General features: G+C 37.9%; 3 protein-coding genes across 3 annotated transcripts; 1 reads left to right on the forward strand and 2 right to left on the reverse strand.

The window, feature by feature from the left end:
* Positions 1–538: 538 nt before the first annotated feature.
* Positions 539–3,122, reverse strand: LOC141586851 (G-type lectin S-receptor-like serine/threonine-protein kinase LECRK3). Its single transcript, XM_074408247.1, has one exon. It carries the CDS (start codon positions 3,120–3,122, stop codon positions 633–635), a length of 2,490 nt encoding a protein of 829 aa, XP_074264348.1. The 3' UTR covers positions 539–632.
* An 863-nt stretch (positions 3,123–3,985) lies between these two features.
* LOC141585963 (uncharacterized) lies at positions 3,986–8,302 on the reverse strand. Its single transcript, XM_074407049.1, has 6 exons — positions 8,110–8,302; positions 7,208–7,853; positions 6,344–6,657; positions 5,831–5,887; positions 4,642–5,045; positions 3,986–4,423 (listed from the first exon to the last, which is right to left on the reverse strand). The coding sequence occupies exons 2-6, from the start codon at positions 7,630–7,632 to the stop codon at positions 4,157–4,159; spliced, it is 1,467 nt and encodes a 488-aa protein (XP_074263150.1). The 5' UTR covers positions 7,633–7,853; positions 8,110–8,302; the 3' UTR covers positions 3,986–4,156.
* Positions 8,303–9,721: 1,419 nt separating this feature from the next.
* LOC141586859 (uncharacterized) lies at positions 9,722–19,473 on the forward strand. Its single transcript, XM_074408255.1, has 12 exons — positions 9,722–10,099; positions 11,799–11,915; positions 12,728–12,792; positions 12,982–13,087; positions 13,853–13,924; positions 14,271–14,330; positions 14,432–14,578; positions 15,055–15,239; positions 15,337–15,464; positions 17,303–17,445; positions 17,865–18,105; positions 18,746–19,473. Exons 1-12 carry the CDS (start codon positions 9,836–9,838, stop codon positions 19,363–19,365), a joined length of 2,148 nt encoding a protein of 715 aa, XP_074264356.1. The 5' UTR covers positions 9,722–9,835; the 3' UTR covers positions 19,366–19,473.
* Positions 19,474–20,945: the final 1,472 nt, after the last annotated feature.

Here is a 20,945-nt window from a genome sequence, read left to right on the forward strand (position 1 = left end):
TCACCCGGACGCTGCTTATTATCTCACATACCCAAAATATAATTTTTTTTTTCATAAAATAATCAGACCTAGTGCTTGGACATGTACACGTGTCGAATTCTATAACCTGAGTCCGAGTAACATAGCCTCTACATCAATTTTTTTTTTGTTTTTGTTGATGAGGGAACCCGCAGCCGCTAACTTCGGTGCGCACTGGGTTAACCCTCGGGTGTATGTGATAGCCTGCAAATCACGTATACCAGGTAAGATTTTGCTCTTGCCTGGGAATTTCACCCAAGTTTTAACCACTAGACTCCACCCTTGCGGGCTGCATCGATTATTCGACTGAGACAGTAAGACCTTTCAGCTATGTTACCTTGACACTTCACTTAACTGCTGTGTCACGTGTCAGACACGTGTCGGTGTCCGACACGACACGACACGATACTTCGATACTTCAATTTAAACCAGAAAACAGGAAAATTCACCCCAAATAGCCGTGTCCGACACGCCGACACGTGTCTGAGTAACACAGCCTTTCAGTATTACAGTAGTAAATCATAATGCTAGTGTTGTATACGATAAGCAAATTGAAACGCAAATGTCTAGAAGCATAAATACGCAAGTTAAAAAGAAGCGGAAAATTGAGATTTTCAGATGCTGGGACTCTTTTGCAGTTGTAGGACTGACGAGGATGAATGTTGAACTGAAAGCGAGTCTTGAGGAGGAAGAGGCCTATGCACTTGAGAAACACCCTCGAGCATCTGTGAGACCTGCTTCATGGTTGGCCGAAGACTTGGTTCTTCTTGGATACACAAAAGGGCAACCATCACAAAACTCTCGAATCGAGACCTGTCACAAATTGCTTCTCTGTCATTATCAACAAGTAACTCCAGCATTCCACTTTGGTAGCAATCAGCTGCCCAATCTGTAAGAATAGCTCTTTCTTCGCCTATAATTTCCATGCATACGCTCCTTCGACAACATATTATCTCCAGTAATAACACCCCGAAACTGTAAACATCCACTTTTACTGTCACTGCTTTGTTCTTGAACCATTCAGGAGCAACATACCCTTTGGTTCCTCTGACCATAGTTGTTGTTTGGCTCTGATCTAATACTAGAAGTTTTGCTAACCCGAAATCAGAAATCCGAGCATTATGACTGTCATCCAAAAGAATGTTCTGTGGTTTTATGTCACAGTGGATTATCTGTGTGCTGCATTCTTCATGCAAGTACGCGAGCCCTCTTGCAGTCCCTTGAGCAATTCCAACCCTAGCCATCCAACTCGGTTTAAAATCCTTAAAAAGATAATCTGCTACCGTTCCATTTCGCATGTATTCATATACTAATAATCTTTGATCTTCTTCCTTGCAGAAGCCTATGAGACGGACAAGGTTCCTATGATGAGTCTGGCCAATAACATTCACCTCGGTCTTGAACTCCTTATCTGCACTCTGAGATATTCGGTCTAACTTTTTGACGGCAACAATAGTAGACGAATCTCTTGCTTGGATCTTTCCTTTGTAAACTACCCCAAATGCTCCTCTTCCTAACTCTTCCTGGAACCCGTTTGTTGCGTTTACAAGCTCTTTGTAAGTAAAACAATGGGTGCTACTGAATTCGTGAAGAGTCTGACTCAAGTGGTCGTAATCCCCTTTTCGAGACTTTTTCTTGCAGACGAAGATAAGTATCAAACCAATGGCACTTACAAGGATGAGGTTAACACTTACAGAGCTACCAAACAAGGCTTTAGTTACTTTATTAATCCTGTTTTTACCTTTCACAGGAAATAGGTCATCAGAACTGTTAATATTCCCGATCTTGAGCCAAGTCGTCATCCCAAGCCCGCTATCCTGTACTGTGTAAGACAGTGGAAGCTTCTTCTTTAAACAGGTATTATTTGGGACCATAACAACAGCAGCACAAAAATAATCATTTAGACAAGAACTTTTGCACAGCTCCTCACTACAAGGATCGAGCTGTTCATAATTATCAATATCGGTATTATACCAGCCAGTTTCCTCAAGCTCGACAAACTTATATTCATCCTGGTTAGTACCATCTAGCTTGAATTCTGGTAAACAATCGCCTTGAGTATTACTTGGATCAATTAAAGCATACCCTGTAGGGCACCCACATATCGGCCTATGATTCTCATCGAGCCTGCAGATGCTGTTAAATCCACAGGCTCCACTGTCTCCTTGATCCGATGGTGTCGCCCTGCATAAATTATCTGGTATATAATGAGACGTAGACCAATTCGGGAGAAGATAGCTGCCTGATGATGTTTTTGGATGGGCGGTCCAGGTCAGCACTCCGTCAAAATTCAATGTAACTCTCTGGTAAAAAGTATTAACAGATACCGGCTTATCTGAAATGACATCAACAGTGGAACCGTTCCCAAAAACTATAAACATGCCTCCTGACTCATTATAAACCAGGGTTTGACCTTGACTTAGACGGTTGGTAAAGTCGTAAGTGCCACTTGCATAGTAAGGTCTGTAGGCGTAGCCAGTCGTCAGGTCCCGGGTACTGAGGATGAGGTTTCCATCAGTCTGCAATTTAAGCTGAAACTTTCCTGTACTAAAATTAGTTTCTGATAATCTAGAATAAATTGCCTGTCCTTGTACCATAACTTGTGTCGGAAGTAAGGTATCGGTTGGATGATCAAAGCTCTGCCAAAGTGGGTCCCCTTTGTCGCTACTCTTGAGCTCAAAATTCCCGGTATCATTCATAAAACCATAGCTGACAGCTCCAACCCCATTTAACTCGGAACTGGTATTCCATAGCTGAGTCCCTTGAGGGTCAGTGAGGGTTAACCCCTCGGAAACTGTTATTTTCAGCTTCGATCCTTGTGGGACCGGGTTGCCTTGATTAGCGTACCAGACAATGGTGTCGGGTATCTTGGCATACCAAATGGCAAGCAGGAAGGCATAACTGTTGTTGGGAATTGGATGAAAGCCAAAGGCGAAATCACCTGAAGGCGAAAGCAATGAAGTGGCTTTGGTGGTGGATGTGGTGGCTAAGAGAGGTTGGTTAACTGAAATTTTCCCGTCATTTTCGGAAGAAACTGGTGATGATTGAAGCAGGATTAAGGATGATAAGCTGAAGATGAAGGTACAAGGAAGAGGCCAAGCCATTTCTCAACATGTATTTTCAGATTTTGCCGATTTTCTCATACATAAGTGAAAGATTTATGTAGTACTATCTCCGTCATGGTTATTTGTTTACTTTTTTATTCTTTAAATGACATATTTTAATCAAAGGTAAACAAATAATTGAGATTTAAGTAGTGTTTGTTGATTCAGAGGATTAGCGGACCGTGTTATTTGGACTTGAGCCTAGACTTGAGAGTTGAGACTTTTCCAAGTCTTCTTCCACAGAATTTGCCAACTTGCATTAGTATAAAGTCTTCGTCATGAATAGTTGATTACCCATCTTCCACCATACACACGGCGTACGCTGGACTAGACCTGATAAACGAGTTATTGAGACGAAGTGTTGGACACGTTAGTTTTGTTGTATTGCACGCTTTTGGTTATTTCAGGACAGCTTATTCGTGTTTAGGCCAATTTTAGGCATACAAATCATTGGGTTACATAAAAATGCAAAAATATAATTTCAAATTTCAAATACTTAGTAAAGAGGACATTTGGAAACAAAATATCACAAAAAAAAAATGCTCTATGAAATAATGATTTGTATAAAATATCGGTTAATATTGGTTAAAGTTTTCGAAGTGGGAACTTATTTTTAGTTACGTCGAATGAAATTTGCAAGGATTCAAGACACGACAAATTATAAATAAGGACAGCCCGGTGCACGATGGCATCCCCGCTAGACGAGGGTCTGGGGAAGGGTCCTACCACAAGGGTGTAATTGGGGCACGCCTTTCCTTGCCATTTTGGCAAGAGGCCGTTCCAAGGACTTGAACCCGTGACACGACAAATTATGCTGAAAGAAAAATGTTTCGGACGAAAATGTTACTCCATACATTTACATAAGCTAAAAGCATGTACAACAGTACAAGTGCATTAGACTCAAGGTAAATGCAGTAAGATATTAGACATTGTTTTTCACCTTGTCCACTAATTACATCAAGTCTTATGTCATGTCATCTAGAAATCTACGATCTACGATCTACGATATGATTCAAAATAAAAGCCAGTATGTGCTATCCAGACGATCGCTTGCTCCACCTGCCAGTTAGAGCCTTACGTCTACCACGCTTCTTCTTGGATGAGGACTCTGTTTTCACAGTTGGTTGATCCTGTGACATTTTCATGTTACCGGGAAGATTGGGATTTGGAACATGGTCAATGATTTCAGTTTTCCGTACTGGTTCAGATGAGAACTCTGCAGGAAGCTGAACATGAATGTCTTCAGTCGTCTCACGCTCTTTCTTCACAGGTCGATTACAGATTAGGATGTCATTGCCAATCTACACAAAAAAAATTGAAAATACTCGTTAGATGAAAACTGAGGCGTGCAACCATATTGAAGAATTTCACGGCATAGTTGCTACTTCACAATAAAATGAAGTGTAACCAGTTCAGACGATCATTTGGCATTATTTCATCATAATCCACATGCAAGATAATGTAGACGATAAGCCGGAAAAATCAAGGATGACAATTGACAGTTATGTAGACAGCTTACTTTGTTACATTTCCTCCCGATTTTTGTGTCATCAATGGTCTCAGGAGGGGTTACTTCCTTTGAAATAGAACCTGTAATTCCAGGCAAGACCGGCTTCTTCAATAACCATTGACTAGAGGTAGGCATAGACCCCGAAGGATGAGCTTCACCATTTACATTGGGTCGCACTGAATTTGGGTCAAAGCTGGTTGATTGGCCACGTGGAGCAGATCTCGAGAATTCTGAAGTGAACTTTCCAGCATTTTCTTTCACCACTTTATCCATTCTCATCCTCAACTGGCGAACATGTACCTGGGCCTCCTCAATCTTTCTAAGGATACTTTCAAAAGCATCACTATCCTTGAAATGCAGCGATGGTAATTCGTCATCGTAACTGAATTCACCGTTCCCAGAAGATACGTTTCCTGCGAGAGGTGTACCAGTTAAAAGGCTATAGTTAGCAGCATTCCGATGAGGAAAAACGAGTAAAACGAAAACAAGAAACACAATCTCTAGAAACCTAATGCAGATAATGGTAGAGGCTAGAGTTCCAACTTCCGTACAATCTAATTCGCCGACTCCAAATCACCTCATTAATCATAAAACTATCTAAAGTCGAAGGATGAAAACAGATACCTACTCACTGAAGAACAATTGGTTTCTGACGGAACACGACATTAGATACTGAAGAACCATTAAAAGGTTACTCAGAAGTCAGAAGTCAGAACCACTATGACAGCCAACATATGGTTCATTATGCTTGTAGTGAAGCCATTACGAATTCTCATTTGAAACCGTCTTAAACTTCATTTTATTTCAATGCTATATGGTTTATATAAATAGACCTTTGAATGAATATGTTGTAAATTTAAAACGGCCTCGAGCAAGACTAACTCATAGGCTGTAGTATACTTTCTCCATCATGAATAATTAATAAACATCATTGTTTGTTTTGAACAAAAATTAGGGAGCATAGTAAGATTTGGATGAATAAGCGCAAGTTGATCAAAGATGTAGTGTGATCATGAACGGGGTCACGATTCCTAATGACCATAGGTAACATACCAGAAAAACATACGTATACAAAATGGAAAACGAATTCATAAACAGAGGGATTCTGAAACTTGACAGGAAAGAGATTTGCAAATCTCCAGATGCAAGCACCAAAGTATAATCATGTATAGATCATAAAATGAAGCTCGGTTCTCACCAGCAAGACAGTGGTCATTATTTACAAAAGCAGTGTCCGCACCAGATTTCTTCTTCTCTGCAAAGAAAAATAGATCATATAAGAAACGAGTCATTTCAATAACAAAATGCGACTTCCCAAATCAAGAAGCTCGCAATGTGTTATGGCTGAAAGTTGACTGAAACAGTGTTTAAAGTCACAAAACCCACAGAACACAGGTTACACATGCAATATAACCTTGACCACTGGTGGGTATCGTCTCTAATCGTTATCACCCACTTATAAAGAGCAAATTTTCCCTTTTCATAACTAGTACTAATATGTTCTCAGGGGGCCACGGGGAGGGCAAGGTTAACCAGAAAAGCCACACCCTATTCTAGATTAGCGTAAAAAATAAATCAAACTTCACAAAATCTCCTCGGCCATGACATTAAGAGTGATTACCATCAAACCCTCAAACATGAGACATTTAGAACTCTAGCGTCTACCATTGACTATCAAATTATCGCTGATTATAAAATTAAAGTCACGTACTATCAAAATGTGAGAACAAGCTATGGCATGAAGTATAAGAAGCTAAGTCGACTGTTTCCTCCACTCTTTTCCGTTTCTTCCTCTTCATCAACTTTACTGACCGGTTCTGATTGATGTAAGGGGCTGCCTTAATTGCATGGTCTTCAGTTATAAAATTCTCCAACTCGCAGTGCTTTCTTTTGTCACATTCTGCTAGTTCCTTAGCATACTTGGATGCTTGGCACTGCAGTTCCCTAACTTTAAGCTCCACCCATTTACACCGCCACATAAGAGGACGCACGTAATTCCTCCAATCATCTGCCAATTTCTTCTTCCTGAGCATGTAACATATGAATAAAGAACAAAATAGGACAATAAATAATGCCAAAAAAAATGTTGTCTAATGGTGAAAATTATCAAAATGAGAGACAGAGACATATCTGCATATTATAAGTTACGTAAAGCAGATTCACAAATAACTACAAGGCTCGCTCTCTTGCCAACTTGCCGAAGCATTAACAGTGTAATAGGATACAGACTACACAAATGTATTACTGGCCAGATAGACAGACATGAGGATGAACCGAGAAGTGTTACCACACCCTTTGGCGACTAGCAATGCTGACGAGTTCCTATGGGAACGGGTTTAGATACTTCAATCTTAACAAGTACTGACATCAAGCTGTCTCTAAAGGCTTCTAAACAGGAAAGTCAACAATAGAACAGTAAGATTAAATTGTGGGAAAGGGAACATGGTAGTTCACCGCAAGCCCTCAAATATGTCAATATAATACATTTGTCTCTACAATTTTGAAATGATCCAACATATGCAATGGTTATACATTACAAAACACAAATCCAACTGCTATAACAAAAGTAACTTACCGTGTTCTAAACAAATCACTGCACCCATCAAACCCCATAGCAACATTATCATCACGCACTGCAGACTCAACCTCCATGTCACCAGACGCCTCAACAGTGCCGCTTTCAGAATCTGTACACCCGAAAGAACTTGAACACTCCGTTGCATCCTGAGATTCTCTCTCCGCTACCCTCTCCTCACCGTCATCACAAACCACATTTCCTACAACATCAACCTCCAAATCCTCACCATTTCCTGTATTCCCCACACCATGATCATGCACACCTACAACACCCTCCATATAAAACACATCATCTTCGCGATTACTCTCGCAATTACCCAATTCCTCCCTAGGTGATACACAAGGTTTATCATCTTCCACCATACTAGGAGAAACCTCCATTACATCCTCCAATTTCTCACTAATCTCAATTTCAGAACCCATGATTACAAACCCTAGTTACCCTACCACTGCCCAATGCCCATTTATCGACCCACCGCGAAATTACTCATCAAACATCAATTTACCACAATGTAGATAGCATTCCAGCTTAATACCCAGAATTAATCACTACCCAATTACTCAAATTAACTCGTTATGCACTAACTACAGTAAAAAGTTAAACTTGGGTTCATATCATCCAACAATTAATTCAATTTCAAACCCTGCAAAACAAAAACCCACAAAAAAACTAATTAATTAAACTAAAATTAATTACCCACAATTAAAATCAATCACTACCCTAAATTACTATTCAATTCAATTAAAAAAATAATCAAAAGATCCTAATTTTACATACAATTAACTGAATTAATTGAATTAAAGATTGTTTCATTAACAACTGATAGAAAATAATTAAAAAAGAAGAATAATTGGGAAATATAATTAAATTAATTGGAGAGAGAAGAAGAATAAAGATACCTGAAAGATGAAATCTTTATTTTTTTGACAGAAAAAAGGGCGAAAAAGTGGGAGAATAATAAGCAAAATAATTGGAAATTTGAAGAAGTAGAAATGAATATGAGAAAGAGAGAGAATCGCGAGGCTTGAAGACGAAGAAATCCCAGTTTTATTGTTTTGCAAAATGTTTGTTGTTCTTAATGATGGTTTGTTTGTGTTTTTATTATTTTTTATTAGTATTAAAATTCAAGGGATAATTTTATTTTGTTTTTGGGTAAAGTTTTGATATTTGATTATTAATTGGAATTGGAATAAAATAAGTATATTTTAAGTTAAAATATCTAGATAATGGGTCAATCAAGTTGGACCAGTACGAGTTAGCAAGAATTCAAGTTAAGTCGAGGGTCGGGTCATTTTGGATAGTTATTTTTCGGGTATGTTATTTTTAAGTTATTTAATGATAATGGTAAGTTTGTAATAATGAATATTCGGATTGGATAATATAAAGTCGGGTTAATTCGGGATCGGATCAAGTTCAGCTATTAGGTTGGGTTATTCGAGTCGGTCATTTGGGTTGGTCAATTTTGCCAGGTCTATTTATGAGTGAGCATTTTTATGAAATCTCAATTTCACATTTCCTAAGCCTTATCAGACCTTGTTGTTTTTACAAGGCCAACTAAGGAAACGTTGAAGTGCTAGATGATTGAGTATTTCTGATTAAACTGTCTCATTAGTGTACGAGTCTAATTAAAGACCATTTTAGACCAAAATTCACTAAAATGAGCCTCGCTTGAATTTGCGTTTAGACCAATGTTTAGATTTTGGACGTTAGAGATTTACGTCTGAGCTTTAGGCTCTATTTTTTTGGACTGAAATTATCTCAAGTCTTAACTGAACTAAACGGAATTGAATTGAATTGAACTAAACTAAACTAAACTTAATGGAACTGAACTAACCTGGAAAACAGGTCGGATTCGGGTCGGGTCGGGTCGGTCACGGGCTCGAGTCTATTATCAAGTTATTTGTGAATAATAGTCAGTTTGCAACAATAAACATTCGGGTCAGGTTATACAGAGTCGGGTCAATTTGAGTTCGAATCATGTTCGGGTCTTGAATTTGAGTGTCGAATCAGGTTAATTTTACAAGGTATAATCTAAACTGTACTAAACTAAATTTAATGAACTTAACCTAAATTTATAAAAACTGAAATTAAGTCCAAACTCGCCTTTAGAATGAGTTCCCGCAAGTAGGGCTGTGCACCGGTCCCAAATTGGACGAGACCGGACCGGAACCGGAATAGGCAAAATTCATGGACCGGGACCGGACCGGATTACGGAAAAATTCCGGTCTAAGATCGGACCGGACCGGTTGGACCAGAATTGCCCACTTTTTCAAATTTTGGTCCAAAAATTCCGGTCCATTGGACCGGAATAAAAATACAATTTTAACAAAAAAATGAAAATAACAATAATTCTGGACATTCCGGTCCGGACCGGAAACCGGAATCTTGGAAAATGGTGGACCGGAGACCGGACCGGAATTTTTAATTCCGGTTCCGGTCCACTCGATTCCGGTCTGGACCGATCCGTTTTTTCGATTTGGACCGGATTATGCCCACCCCTATCCGCAAGACCGTAACCCTCCTATCGGTCAAACCGGTTCACAACTTCCCACTTCCTACTCCATAAGTGGCCGTCTCTCCATCACCATCAGTCCATCACACACGAACACTGTTACTCTCTACCTCATGGCAGCCTTCAACCATATCCGAGACCTAAACGACGTCGCATTAAAACCTCGCTTACTTCGCAACCTTGTCAATGAACACCTCCCTACCGAAACGACACCGTTTCGTAACCCTGCTGATATCGCCGACGTCGTTTCCGCCATTAAAACTCATCAATTACTTTCCGAAGAACTTCTTACCTCAGACCAGAAGCTCGTTTCTTCATGGAAGTCCGCCATTGACGCCTGGCTTCATCGTATTCTACTTCTCGCTCGCTCTAATTCGGTAATTGTTTGTGTTTTTCGACTGTGTTTCAGTTTTTGTAATTTTCTACAGTATTGTTTGGTTTTGATTTTACGATATGTTTCGGAAGCTGATGCTTGGAAAACGTCGTTCGCCTTCATTATAATCTCGGTATCATTCATTTGTTTACCTTTTACATTTCCGAAGCTGATGCTCGGAAAACGTTGTTCACCTTCATTATAATCTCGGTATCATTCATTTGTTTACCTTTTACATTGTTTATCAGAGATATTTTAATTAAAGTTAAACTACATTGTTTATCAGATATATTTTAATTAAAGTTAAACAAATGATCAAGACGGAGGGAGTATAACTAATGCGCAGCTAGGTGCATTTAGGTCGGTCGTAAGACAATTATAGAAAAAAACTTCCGCGAGTGCACTTTATTTGTTGATATCATTAAACGAGGTGCATAAGCTCGGGCATAAGATAATTGGGCGTTGTATATATGGTGTTACAGTCTTACAGAAGAGAGGACCGGACCGATTGTTAGAAGAGAGATTTTAGTATAGATTATGCACGTTATATGTTGCTATCATTAAACGAGGTGCATGAGCCCAGTTATTAGACAATTGTAGGTCGGATATATGGTGTTATAGAAGAGTAGACCAACTGTTAGAAGAGATAAACATAAGATAGGTTTACGGTAATATTATTGTAAATGTACATACTAATTGAGCCGGAAACTGAATTAGTAACCTCCTTGAACTGTGATACTGTTATAAAATGACAATGGTGTTGCGTCTTCCTAATAGATTGCTCTTTCTGTTTACTCTATGCAGTTTAAGTGGTCGTTTGGTTGCATATAGTAAGTTGCAATGCCTAAAAGGTGATATATCACATGATGTAGAGTTCATGGAAATTTGGGAAATGGTTGTTGTGTAAATGAATTGTAATTCATTTAGTCATTCCCACTTACATAGGGGGCTAGGTAACAATTTTCCTCCATTATGGAAGAATTGAAATTCACGTGTTTTTATATGTGGAAGAATTGAAATTCACGTGTTTTTATATGGGTAAGACACTTTAAAGCTGACAAGATAAATTTTGAGTGTGAGAACCTCTTGCAAGATTTTTCTTTCGGTAATTACAATTATAATCCGCAAAGCTTATATAGATTATGACATTATGTTTGGTTGGGTGTACTCGTTTTTTTTGGTCCTTTGGGTGCTATCACTGTAACAATGCTTGTATTTGTTTAGCAAAGATAAAGGCGGGAAATGGAAGGGAGAGATATGAGTGGCTAGTAGCTAAGGTTAATTGATTCAATATCAATGGTCAACTTTACCTTTGTAACCAGCATTCCGCGACTAGAGATACTCAATTGCACGTTTACGCTCTCTACATGCTACTCTTATCTATCCCTTTCGCTTCTTGCTCAGATTAGATTCATTGTGTTATATATTTTGATTATTGATTACATTCAACGAAACATGTTGCCCATATGACAGTGTGTTTTGACATAAAAGGGCCTTTGAGTTGTTGATTCTTTGTCGTCATCGAGCCAGTATTTAATGCTTTTGATTCCGTTGAGAAGTAGTGGGTTGGATTATTGATGGAGATGGTACTCATATATAGTTCAACTAGATAGATCTTTGAATATTTTAAGGGCTTCAGCACTGTATTTTGGATAGTGAGTAATGTCCTCAAATCTAATTGACTTAAAAAAAAACATTTGTAGCCAGATAAAAGTTGGGCTGGAGTGTGCCTGTTGGGTGTGACATGCACCGGGTGTAGCTCAGAGCGCTTTCTTTCCTCATTCTCAGATTGGTTTAACGTGCTCGTACCACATATTCAGGTATGGCCTTGACTATGTTATGACATTTGCGCTAATATGTTAGAAGAACATGTATAAGCACATGCTTACAAAGAAAGAAGAAACTTAAATTTTCTTTTTGAGTTGAAGGATTTTCATTTTACTGCAAGAAGGCAAGTTTTTTTATATGCTCTCTAAAATAGATTTTTTTTATAGTTTGAACTGCAACTGTATCTCGTTAATTTTTTTTATACAGTTGGACGAAGGGCTTTTCTAGACGAGTATCATTTTGAACGCGCTTATCTTTTGCTTGAATTTTGAAATTCAATAATTTTGGTGTCAATTTAGTTAAAAAGCAGAATATCAGAAGTTCAGTTTGAATTAATTTTAAAGTCGAACGATCTATTTGAAGCAAATCCAATCATGCCTAAAAACCAAATTTATTGCCTCCTGCGTTCTTGAAGGTTCTCTTGACTGTAATTTAAAATCATAGGCTGAAATCAAAAACCATTTTTTCTAATTGTAGTGCTGTTTGCTTTTCAAAAGGTTCTCTAATGTTCGCAAAAGGAAATTCCAAGTTCCAGATCTAGATTAGACCTGTGGTACCGATGAAAAAAAATTATGCGTAAGGTACTAACTACTAAGGTGTATATGGGTCTCATCAAAAGGATGATGACCCTTTCCTATTTTTTTTTTAAAAAATAGCAATTAATGTAGTGTATTTTGGTGTTTCGTGTGAATGATGAGAACACCTGTATATGAACCTACCTTAACTGACTGGTTGGCGTAAAGTGGATTTGTAGTTTGATATATAGCTTTACATATTGATATAATGATATTGGTGTCGATATTAGCAATCTGGAGGTTCGGAAACTGTGAGGGTAGCTTCCTGCGCTGCTGCATCAGATCTGTTGACAAGGTTGGTGCTAGTGTCTCTTTGTTAAAAAATTTCCCCGAATTTTTGTAAATATGCATTCATATGTTTCATTATTTTAATTTTGGTTATACATCGTATATAAAAATGGAAGACTATTCCTGAAAGTTCTTATGATGCTTTAGTGTTATGTTTATGAGTTATGACACTTGGATTGCTTATCCTGGATCATAGGCTTGGGGGATTTTCTAACATAAAGAAGGATGGGATCTCCTGTGCTGGAAAACTTGTACAGCCGATCCTAAAGATGTTAAATGAGGACGCAACGCAGGAAATATCGGTTAGTATTTCGAGCTCCACACATCTTTAATGCTGAATATCTTATTATTTGTAGTGCAATTTTGAGCTTCGAGCTTCTCATAAGTCACTCTGGAATGAGTGGAAGCGCAAATAACTAAAGTGAGTGTTTCCAAAGAAAGGAGAGAGAGACGAGGAGGGGGGGGGGGGGGAGGGGGGAGGGGGGGATTATAGGTTTGACCTAAAATGCGTCCTCAGCGATTGGAGATAATTTGGTCGCTTCCCACTAGGTTATTGTTTGCCAGGAGAAGAAAATGCCAGTTTTGTCAGTCCTATTCCTTGGAGTCCTTCCTGACTAACTAATGATTAGCTATTATTTTCGCCGACAAAAGAACTTCAAATTTGTTTCAGTTCTTTTTGGAATGGTAATGAACCCACAACAGTGATATTGAAGGGTGGTTGTGTTAACACTGAATTGGAGATTAAAAAAAGGGCTAGTGGGCTATAGATTAGGAAAAGTTAAAATTAATTAAATAACTTCATCAGCACCACCACTACTGCCACCACCACCAGGGGAACTACTCCACTATCCAAATTTCCAACCAATGAGATTAATTGCTTGATGCCAAGATGTGAATTGTCGGCCTTTTTGTTCACTTTACTGAATGGGAACATAATTTGTATAGGCTTTTAAATAGTCCTTGGTGAAAGGAGATCCTCCTCGTGCATCTATAGCAGTAATGGTGAATGTTTGTCTTTGCATTTGTACATTGATTTATTTTCCAAACTTATTTGATATTGTTTGCAGGAAGTAGCAGCCCAATTGCTATACACGGTGTTAACCTACTTCCCGTCTTCATTTCATCGATGTTATGACAATGTGAGCACACTTTATCCTGAATCAGTCTTCTTGCAGGACAATTGCTGGGTTAATATAGAAAGAACATGCCTGAGCTTAGTTTTTTGCTTACCCATCCGCTGATGTTCAAGGCAATGCTATGCCACTGAGGCACTAACTCGCTACGAAGTATGAGATGAATCAGGGCATAAAAGTTTTGAATTAAAGCATGAGATCTCTATTATCTGCATTTAAGTGGTTTTAACTTTTAAAAATGTTATAGCAGCAGGGTTAGAATTCATTTCAGTCTAGGAGATTGCTCTGTAGTTTTGGAGACTGGTTTGATATTTGTTGAATTGTGTTAACCAATACACACTCAATTTCGCAGGCTGAAGCTGCTATTGTGTCAAAAATCATGTCTGGAAACTGCCATTCCAGTTTGTTGACGGTGCCAACCTTTTTATTTCGCTGTTATTTAAGATACCAGATTATTTTGTATGTTATACTTAATAAACAGCAAATTACTTTCTTCCTGGTATTTCTTTTCAGAATCTTGCTTGCTGCTTAGCATCACTTCCAAAATCAAAGGGAGATGAAGAAAGCTGGTCTCTGATGATGCAAAAGATATTAGTATCCCTGAGTGCTCTTTTTGATAGTGCGTTAGATGGTCTAGAAGAAGGTATCAGGTTCAGGTATGTATCCCCTATTAGTCTTTCCTAAATATTTCTCTGTATATAATATATTTATACTCCCTCCCTCCATTCATCTGGAGTGACGATATTTCTCTGTCACAAGTTTATGAGGACAAGTTGAAATGTCGAAAGTGTATAGTATTTGTCAAGTGGAGGGTTAGTGCAAGTAAGAAAGTCAATGGATAGTAGTATCCACATACTTTTGGGATGGTACAATAGTCTTTTTTTTTTTCCTGTCAAGATATATTTAGAAAGTGGAAATGTAGTGAATGACTTTCTGAAATAAGAAATGTAGTGTAGTTTGAATGACTTAAAATGGAAAATGTAGTGAATTTAAATGAATGACGGGAGTTATATTCTTATCAAAAGAATAATATTCTACTCGTTATTATGGGAAGTCACCAATTGACGTATGGTGGCTTGCCTAAGACATTTGTGGCTCGCTGTAAGTCATCACCTTTCCTCTTGTTTCAAGCATAGGTAGTAGTTCCTGTTCGCCCATTATTGGCTATAGTCGGAAGGGTATTGATGGTAAATGGATCTTTATCTGAAGCCTTACAGCCATTCACAACTGCAATGCAACAAGAGCTTGTTTGCTTACACCTTCCCGCTCTACACCAAAATGTGTTGGGGATACTTGATGCACTTCAAATGGGTTTACACAGGTAAACTATTGTGCGAAATGGTTTAGGCATTCATGTTCTTACTTCTTAATGCTTGTTTGTCATGTTCGTTTGTCATGTATCCTTGACTTTTTTGCAGCCAAGTGTTACCTCATGCACCTGAAATTGTATGGCTTTTAATCAAGTACTTTGAACGATGCCAGCTGCCGGAGCTAAGGACTAAGGCTTACACAATTTTTAAATCATTATTGATCTCAATGGGGGAAGGTAGGTTAAAGCAAGTTTTACTATAACTATTTGGTCTCGAATGTATTGTTTATCTTCTTCTCTTTGAGTCACCAAAAGTATCGTCTTGTCCAAGTTGCCAATGATGTTCAAGACAAGCGGACCTATTGTGATATTAATTCTCTTTTATTAATATCCAGCTTTACGGGGGCATGCGTCTTAGTCACTTATTGATATTGATTCTCTTTTGTTGATGGAACTTTTACCTATACAACAACAACAACAACATCAGAGCCTTAATCCCAAAATGATTTGGGGTCGGCTGACATGAATCATCCTTTCGAACTGTCCATGGGTGAACGCACGCCTCAAAATGCGAATAAAAAGGGAAGATGAAAAACAAAAAGGGAGAACGAAAATGTAATGGAAAGTCAAGGTGAACTTAGAGGTTTTAAAATCGAATTCCGTCTTTCTTTTATAAAAACTTAAAATTTAAATCGAGAGAAAAGATTAAAGCGATTTTTAAAAACCGAAATAGAGTTAAGGATCCGGAATGAACCAGGTCAAAACTATAAGAAAGTGGTTGTTGAAAAAGTGTGTAATAAAGGAGAGAAAAATAAATAAATTAATTTCTTTAAATTAAATGAATAAAAAAACACTAAATCTGTCAAAAACATCAAATACTAAAAATCCACATGTATCCTTTCCCTCCATTGTGCCCTCTCCGTCACCATACTCTCCTCAAGCCCCAGAACTCTCATATCGTGCTCTATCACTCTCAACCATGTCTGTCTCGGTCTTCCTCTGCCTCTAAGGACCTTTTCTGTTCTCCAAGTCTCCAGCCTCCTAACTGGTTTGGGTATTTTGCAATGTTTTCCTCACAGCTTGTGATCTACTTCTTGGGTTCTTTGATTTCACCACTGTACTTTATCCGCCAATTCTTTGGGTTCTTGCCATTTATCTTTTGGGTGAATTTCTGCTTCTTTGTTTTTAAGTTTTTAAGTTTTTAATTTTTTTTTTTTTTGAAGCATAATTATATTAATCCCTCTCCTAACTTGGTCGCTTCCCACTAGGTTATTGTTTGCCGGGAGAAGAAAATGCCAGTTCCTATAGTTGCAAATTCATAGCTGAAAAGCCGAAATAAGTAGTAGAGTATTCCTCCATGATCAACAAAGGAAACCCTCGGTGCCATAGGCATGTTGTACTATTTTATTTCTCATGTACAAGTGTTCTTCATTATGTCCATCCACATCATAATTCACAAATAATCTCTGTGAACTACAAAATAGTCAATAACTACTAACTAGTACTCCCTCTGTCCATCATTAGATGGGTTGTTGATTATTCCAGAAGATTTTGACTTTGACTAGAAAGATTTTTCAGACTTTGCAAAAATGTAAAAGGCTGACATTATGAAAGCATATTTAATACTGAAAACTGTAAAGAATTGAAAATAGCATAATATTTGGTCGACATTTTCATCAATATCATTGGGGGTCCCGCTTCCATTTCTTGTTAAAGATTTAGAGATGGAGTAATAATCAGTGTGGACCTTGTATTTTCCATGAAACTGATATAAAGTTGAGACAGACAATAATGTTGATAATTCAGATTTTTCGGCAGAATGCATCATTGATATGTCCTTTCCCTCCCTTTTTATTCATTAGGGATTAGGGAAGTAGGTGACAGTGGTAGGATTTAAACTGTTTCTGAAAGAATTCTCGAGGGGTTCAACCTGGAACCAACATTTCTACATATCATGTGCATATAATATTACCGTTCATGGATAAATAAGTGCTTAAAATTAATTTGTATGCTTTGCCATCATTGAGTGTCCAAGTGTGTGATATCGATTCTCTTGTGAAGGAATGCTTGCTAAGCTTTGGTCATTTTTATCTGGTGTTCCTATTCCGGGTTGGGAAGGGGTCATATTGCTTCTATCGGGAATATACTGTACAAATGTAAAAAATGTTCAAAAGAATTGGGATTCAAGTATTATGGAGGTGTCTTTTTGGTTGAGAAGGTAGCAGTGGATATCCCTATTAGGTGTTATGTCGGACTTGCAGATTAGCTACTCTAGGTGTCTTACTCTAGATTAGGCATTCAAAAGAAATATACGGTTCTTTTGGAAACATCCATTAATTGGGTACATGGTATTTAATATGGGCCGCGGCACCGAAGTGGTATCGAGTTATCACTATTTCAATCGTTAGTGTGACCCCATTTTGAGGCGGATTGGCGGCAATTATACTGGAATTACTGAGAGCTGACCTCGACATTCGATTCTGAGGACTCTCTCAAACAGAGATTTAATAACATGATTTGTGAGAATGTCTTAAATTTGAAATGTTCGGAGCAAGATTTAGTTCTGGTAACACAAGAAGCATCAGTTGATTTCCTATTATAGCTACCTAACCTGCAGTATTTGATGTGTCTCTCCAGGGGGGTGCTTTGAGGTCGGACAGCTGGCGGAGTGATATTGATCATCTCTTGATGGAAGTTGCGACAAATGCTTGTAAAGGATTCGGGAACCTTGTTGGCAAGCCTAGCCTGCTGAGAGGGCCCAGGAGAGCTTCAGAGGATGTCCAGCTTGTGGCGCTACGTGCACTCTTGGCTTCCCTCCTTTCTCCAGCCAGTGTTCGACCACCTTACCTTGCTCAGGGTCTTGATCTTTTTCTCAAAGGTAACTTAGCTGTGGAAAATTTGTTCAAATCTCTGATTTTTATAGTATCATTTATCGTATTGATTCAAAGCATCTAACTAGTGATGCTGGGATTGTCAATATGGATTTAACAATCACAAAAACTCCAGAGAGACGGTCTCTCAATAGCCGAGTAGGTCTTTTGAGAGACGGTCTCTCAATAAGTTTATTGAGAGATTATTTTACAATTTTTAGAAAAAGTGGTACTAAAGGTAATAAAATAGGTACAAATCATGATTAAGGATAAAATGGGTACATTTATTATGTAAATAGGTACGAAATTACTATGTCACGATCAACAATAAAAGTATGGAAGGTGATAGAGTTACACCTGGTGTAACTCTACCCTTTTCGTAAAAGTATCACGAAATACAAATAAAAAGGTATGGAAAACTAGTCTCTCAATATATTGAAAGACCGTCTCTTCTAAGTTTTAGTGATTGTATTCTTAATAAGACTGCCGACAGATTTCGCAGTATTCTAATTTCTTAAGAAATTTAAACCAGTATTGGGACGTCTAGTTTACATGGCTTCTTTTAATTGTCTTTTTCAAATGAGGATTAGCTATCCTCTCGTAGCGTTAACTATAAGTTACTCCTTAATATTTACTTTTGTATAATAGGTAAACAAAATGGTGGAAGTAAGGTTACTGAATTTTGTGCCCAAGCCCTTGTAGCCTTGGAAGTGCTTATACATCCAAGGGCGCTTCCTCTTGTAGACGTACCCTCGCAAACAGGGAATAGCTTCTCTTCTGGTGGCTCAAATTACAGGCCAACTCCTTGGGATAGTAAAGTTCATGGAGTTTATCCCGTTGTTTATGACGTTCTGGATTACGCCAACATGGAAGATGATTTCACATCTGAAGCCCTAGACATCTCCCAACCCCGAGAGCCAAATGTCTCAGACGATTTGTCGGACAAGGTCGCACCATCGAGCTTTGACGATAAAATAGATGGACATAAGGATTTAGTCATGCTAGATGTGCCACATTGCGCAGAACCCGTCCAGACGCTGTCCGGCAATGTTCCACTTCGTGTTGACACTCATGTGGTGTCGGGCTATCCCTCGTCTGATAATGTGGCACTAGGAAATGATGCACCAGATCTAAGGGCTGAGGTTGCAAAGGCCGTTACCTTTAATACTTCCGAGGTTTTACAAAAACGGAAATTAGACGATGATGGCGAATCATCTGATTCGTTTCCTGATATTGTTGACGCAGATCCAGATACAGATTCGGATTGAGTAGATGGTTTTAATAGAGCGACTCCTTGTACTGAACAATGAGTATTTATTTTCTGCATAATTTTTGACTAAATTTATCAACATTTTATAAATATCACATTTTATAAATATCACATTTTCTGCCTGTGTGATGATATGGAATCAGTTTACCTTTGCCATGATAAAATGCATCTACTATTGCATTACCATAATGGGTTGACATATGACATTCCTATTGTTATTGTCTTATAATGTTAGGGCAATATCGGGTCGTATCAAGGATCGATACCATCCTCTCACATATCGTTATATAAAGTCAATCATTTCAATTGTTTTACTTGTTCTATTTTCAATTAATTTTACGATGAAATTCATTTGTTAATAGAATACGAAAATTGACTAAAAAAGGAAAATAACATTCATAAACATAAATAATTAAACATACGCATTAAATTAAACATAATATTTGTAGTTTTGATACTTTGGCCATCAAAGTCTAGCAACTACAAAATAATTACTCAAAATCACCAAAGCTAAGTGATTTATTTATTCAACTAATAAGTCCTAGATTCTATATTCCCGAGTGGCGTTATAACCACCCATTATTCAGCTAATAAGTCCTAGATTAAATATTTCCGAGTTGCGTAATGACCACCCATTTACTAGGAAGAAGAACCAGAGCATTGTTTGGTAACAAAGGCCTTAACAGAAGGGATTTGGACATCCTTAAGAACAGAGCAACACCCAGAACTTAAAGACAGCTTATGACTCTTCAAGAACGAACGGAAATCATCCACACACGGACTCAAGTCAGGATGTTTAGGCGGGTTAATAGGGTGATGGAACGGAAACTCAGGTGCTGACATTGGTGGAAGAGACGGGAAATGTGGTCGTGGAAAATGAGGTGGACGGATAAATGGATGTGGAAAAAAGAACGGGTGTGGAAAGAACCATTGCGGCGACACGCCTTGGTTAGCCAGTTGCTGTGCATATAATGCATATTGTTGTTGTTCAGCATCATTTTGTTGTTGTTGTTGTTCTTGTGCTAATGCAAGCGAGGATATGGCTAGGAATGCGAGGAGAAAAACCAAGACGGTCTTCATTTTTCGATGTTTTTGTTTTTCGAGTGTGATTATGATTTATGGAGTAGTGAATTTTGTTGATGATTTTTAAGTGTAAATTTGAGAGTATTTATAGTGTTCCGAGTGGGAGTGTTTGAGTGTTGTTAAATGTGATCTTTGTAGAGTTTAAGTAATTATCAACTTCTGTTAATTGGATTTTGCAATTGCAAGATTCTGCTAAGAATCTAAGATTAGTTGTTAAAAAGATAAAAATTATGATTAGAAGATCCTCATAAGATAATGCTAAAAGATAAATGATCCTCCTAAAATTATGCTAATCATCATTCTTAAGAGAAATGGTCTCATTAATGTTAGTGAGAGGCCTCTCCCATAATAAGTAGTTAATATTTTTATTTTATTTTTATCTTTTTATTTTTAATTAATTTTTAATGTATTTATTGTTTGTTTCTCATTAATAATGTAATGAGGGATGGACTCTCAGAAGACTTATTGGATACGAGTAGCTAAATATGTTGAAGA

Source organism: Silene latifolia, chromosome 6 (assembly GCF_048544455.1).
Source record: "Silene latifolia isolate original U9 population chromosome 6, ASM4854445v1, whole genome shotgun sequence".
Classification (NCBI taxonomy): Eukaryota; Viridiplantae; Streptophyta; class Magnoliopsida; order Caryophyllales; family Caryophyllaceae; genus Silene; species Silene latifolia.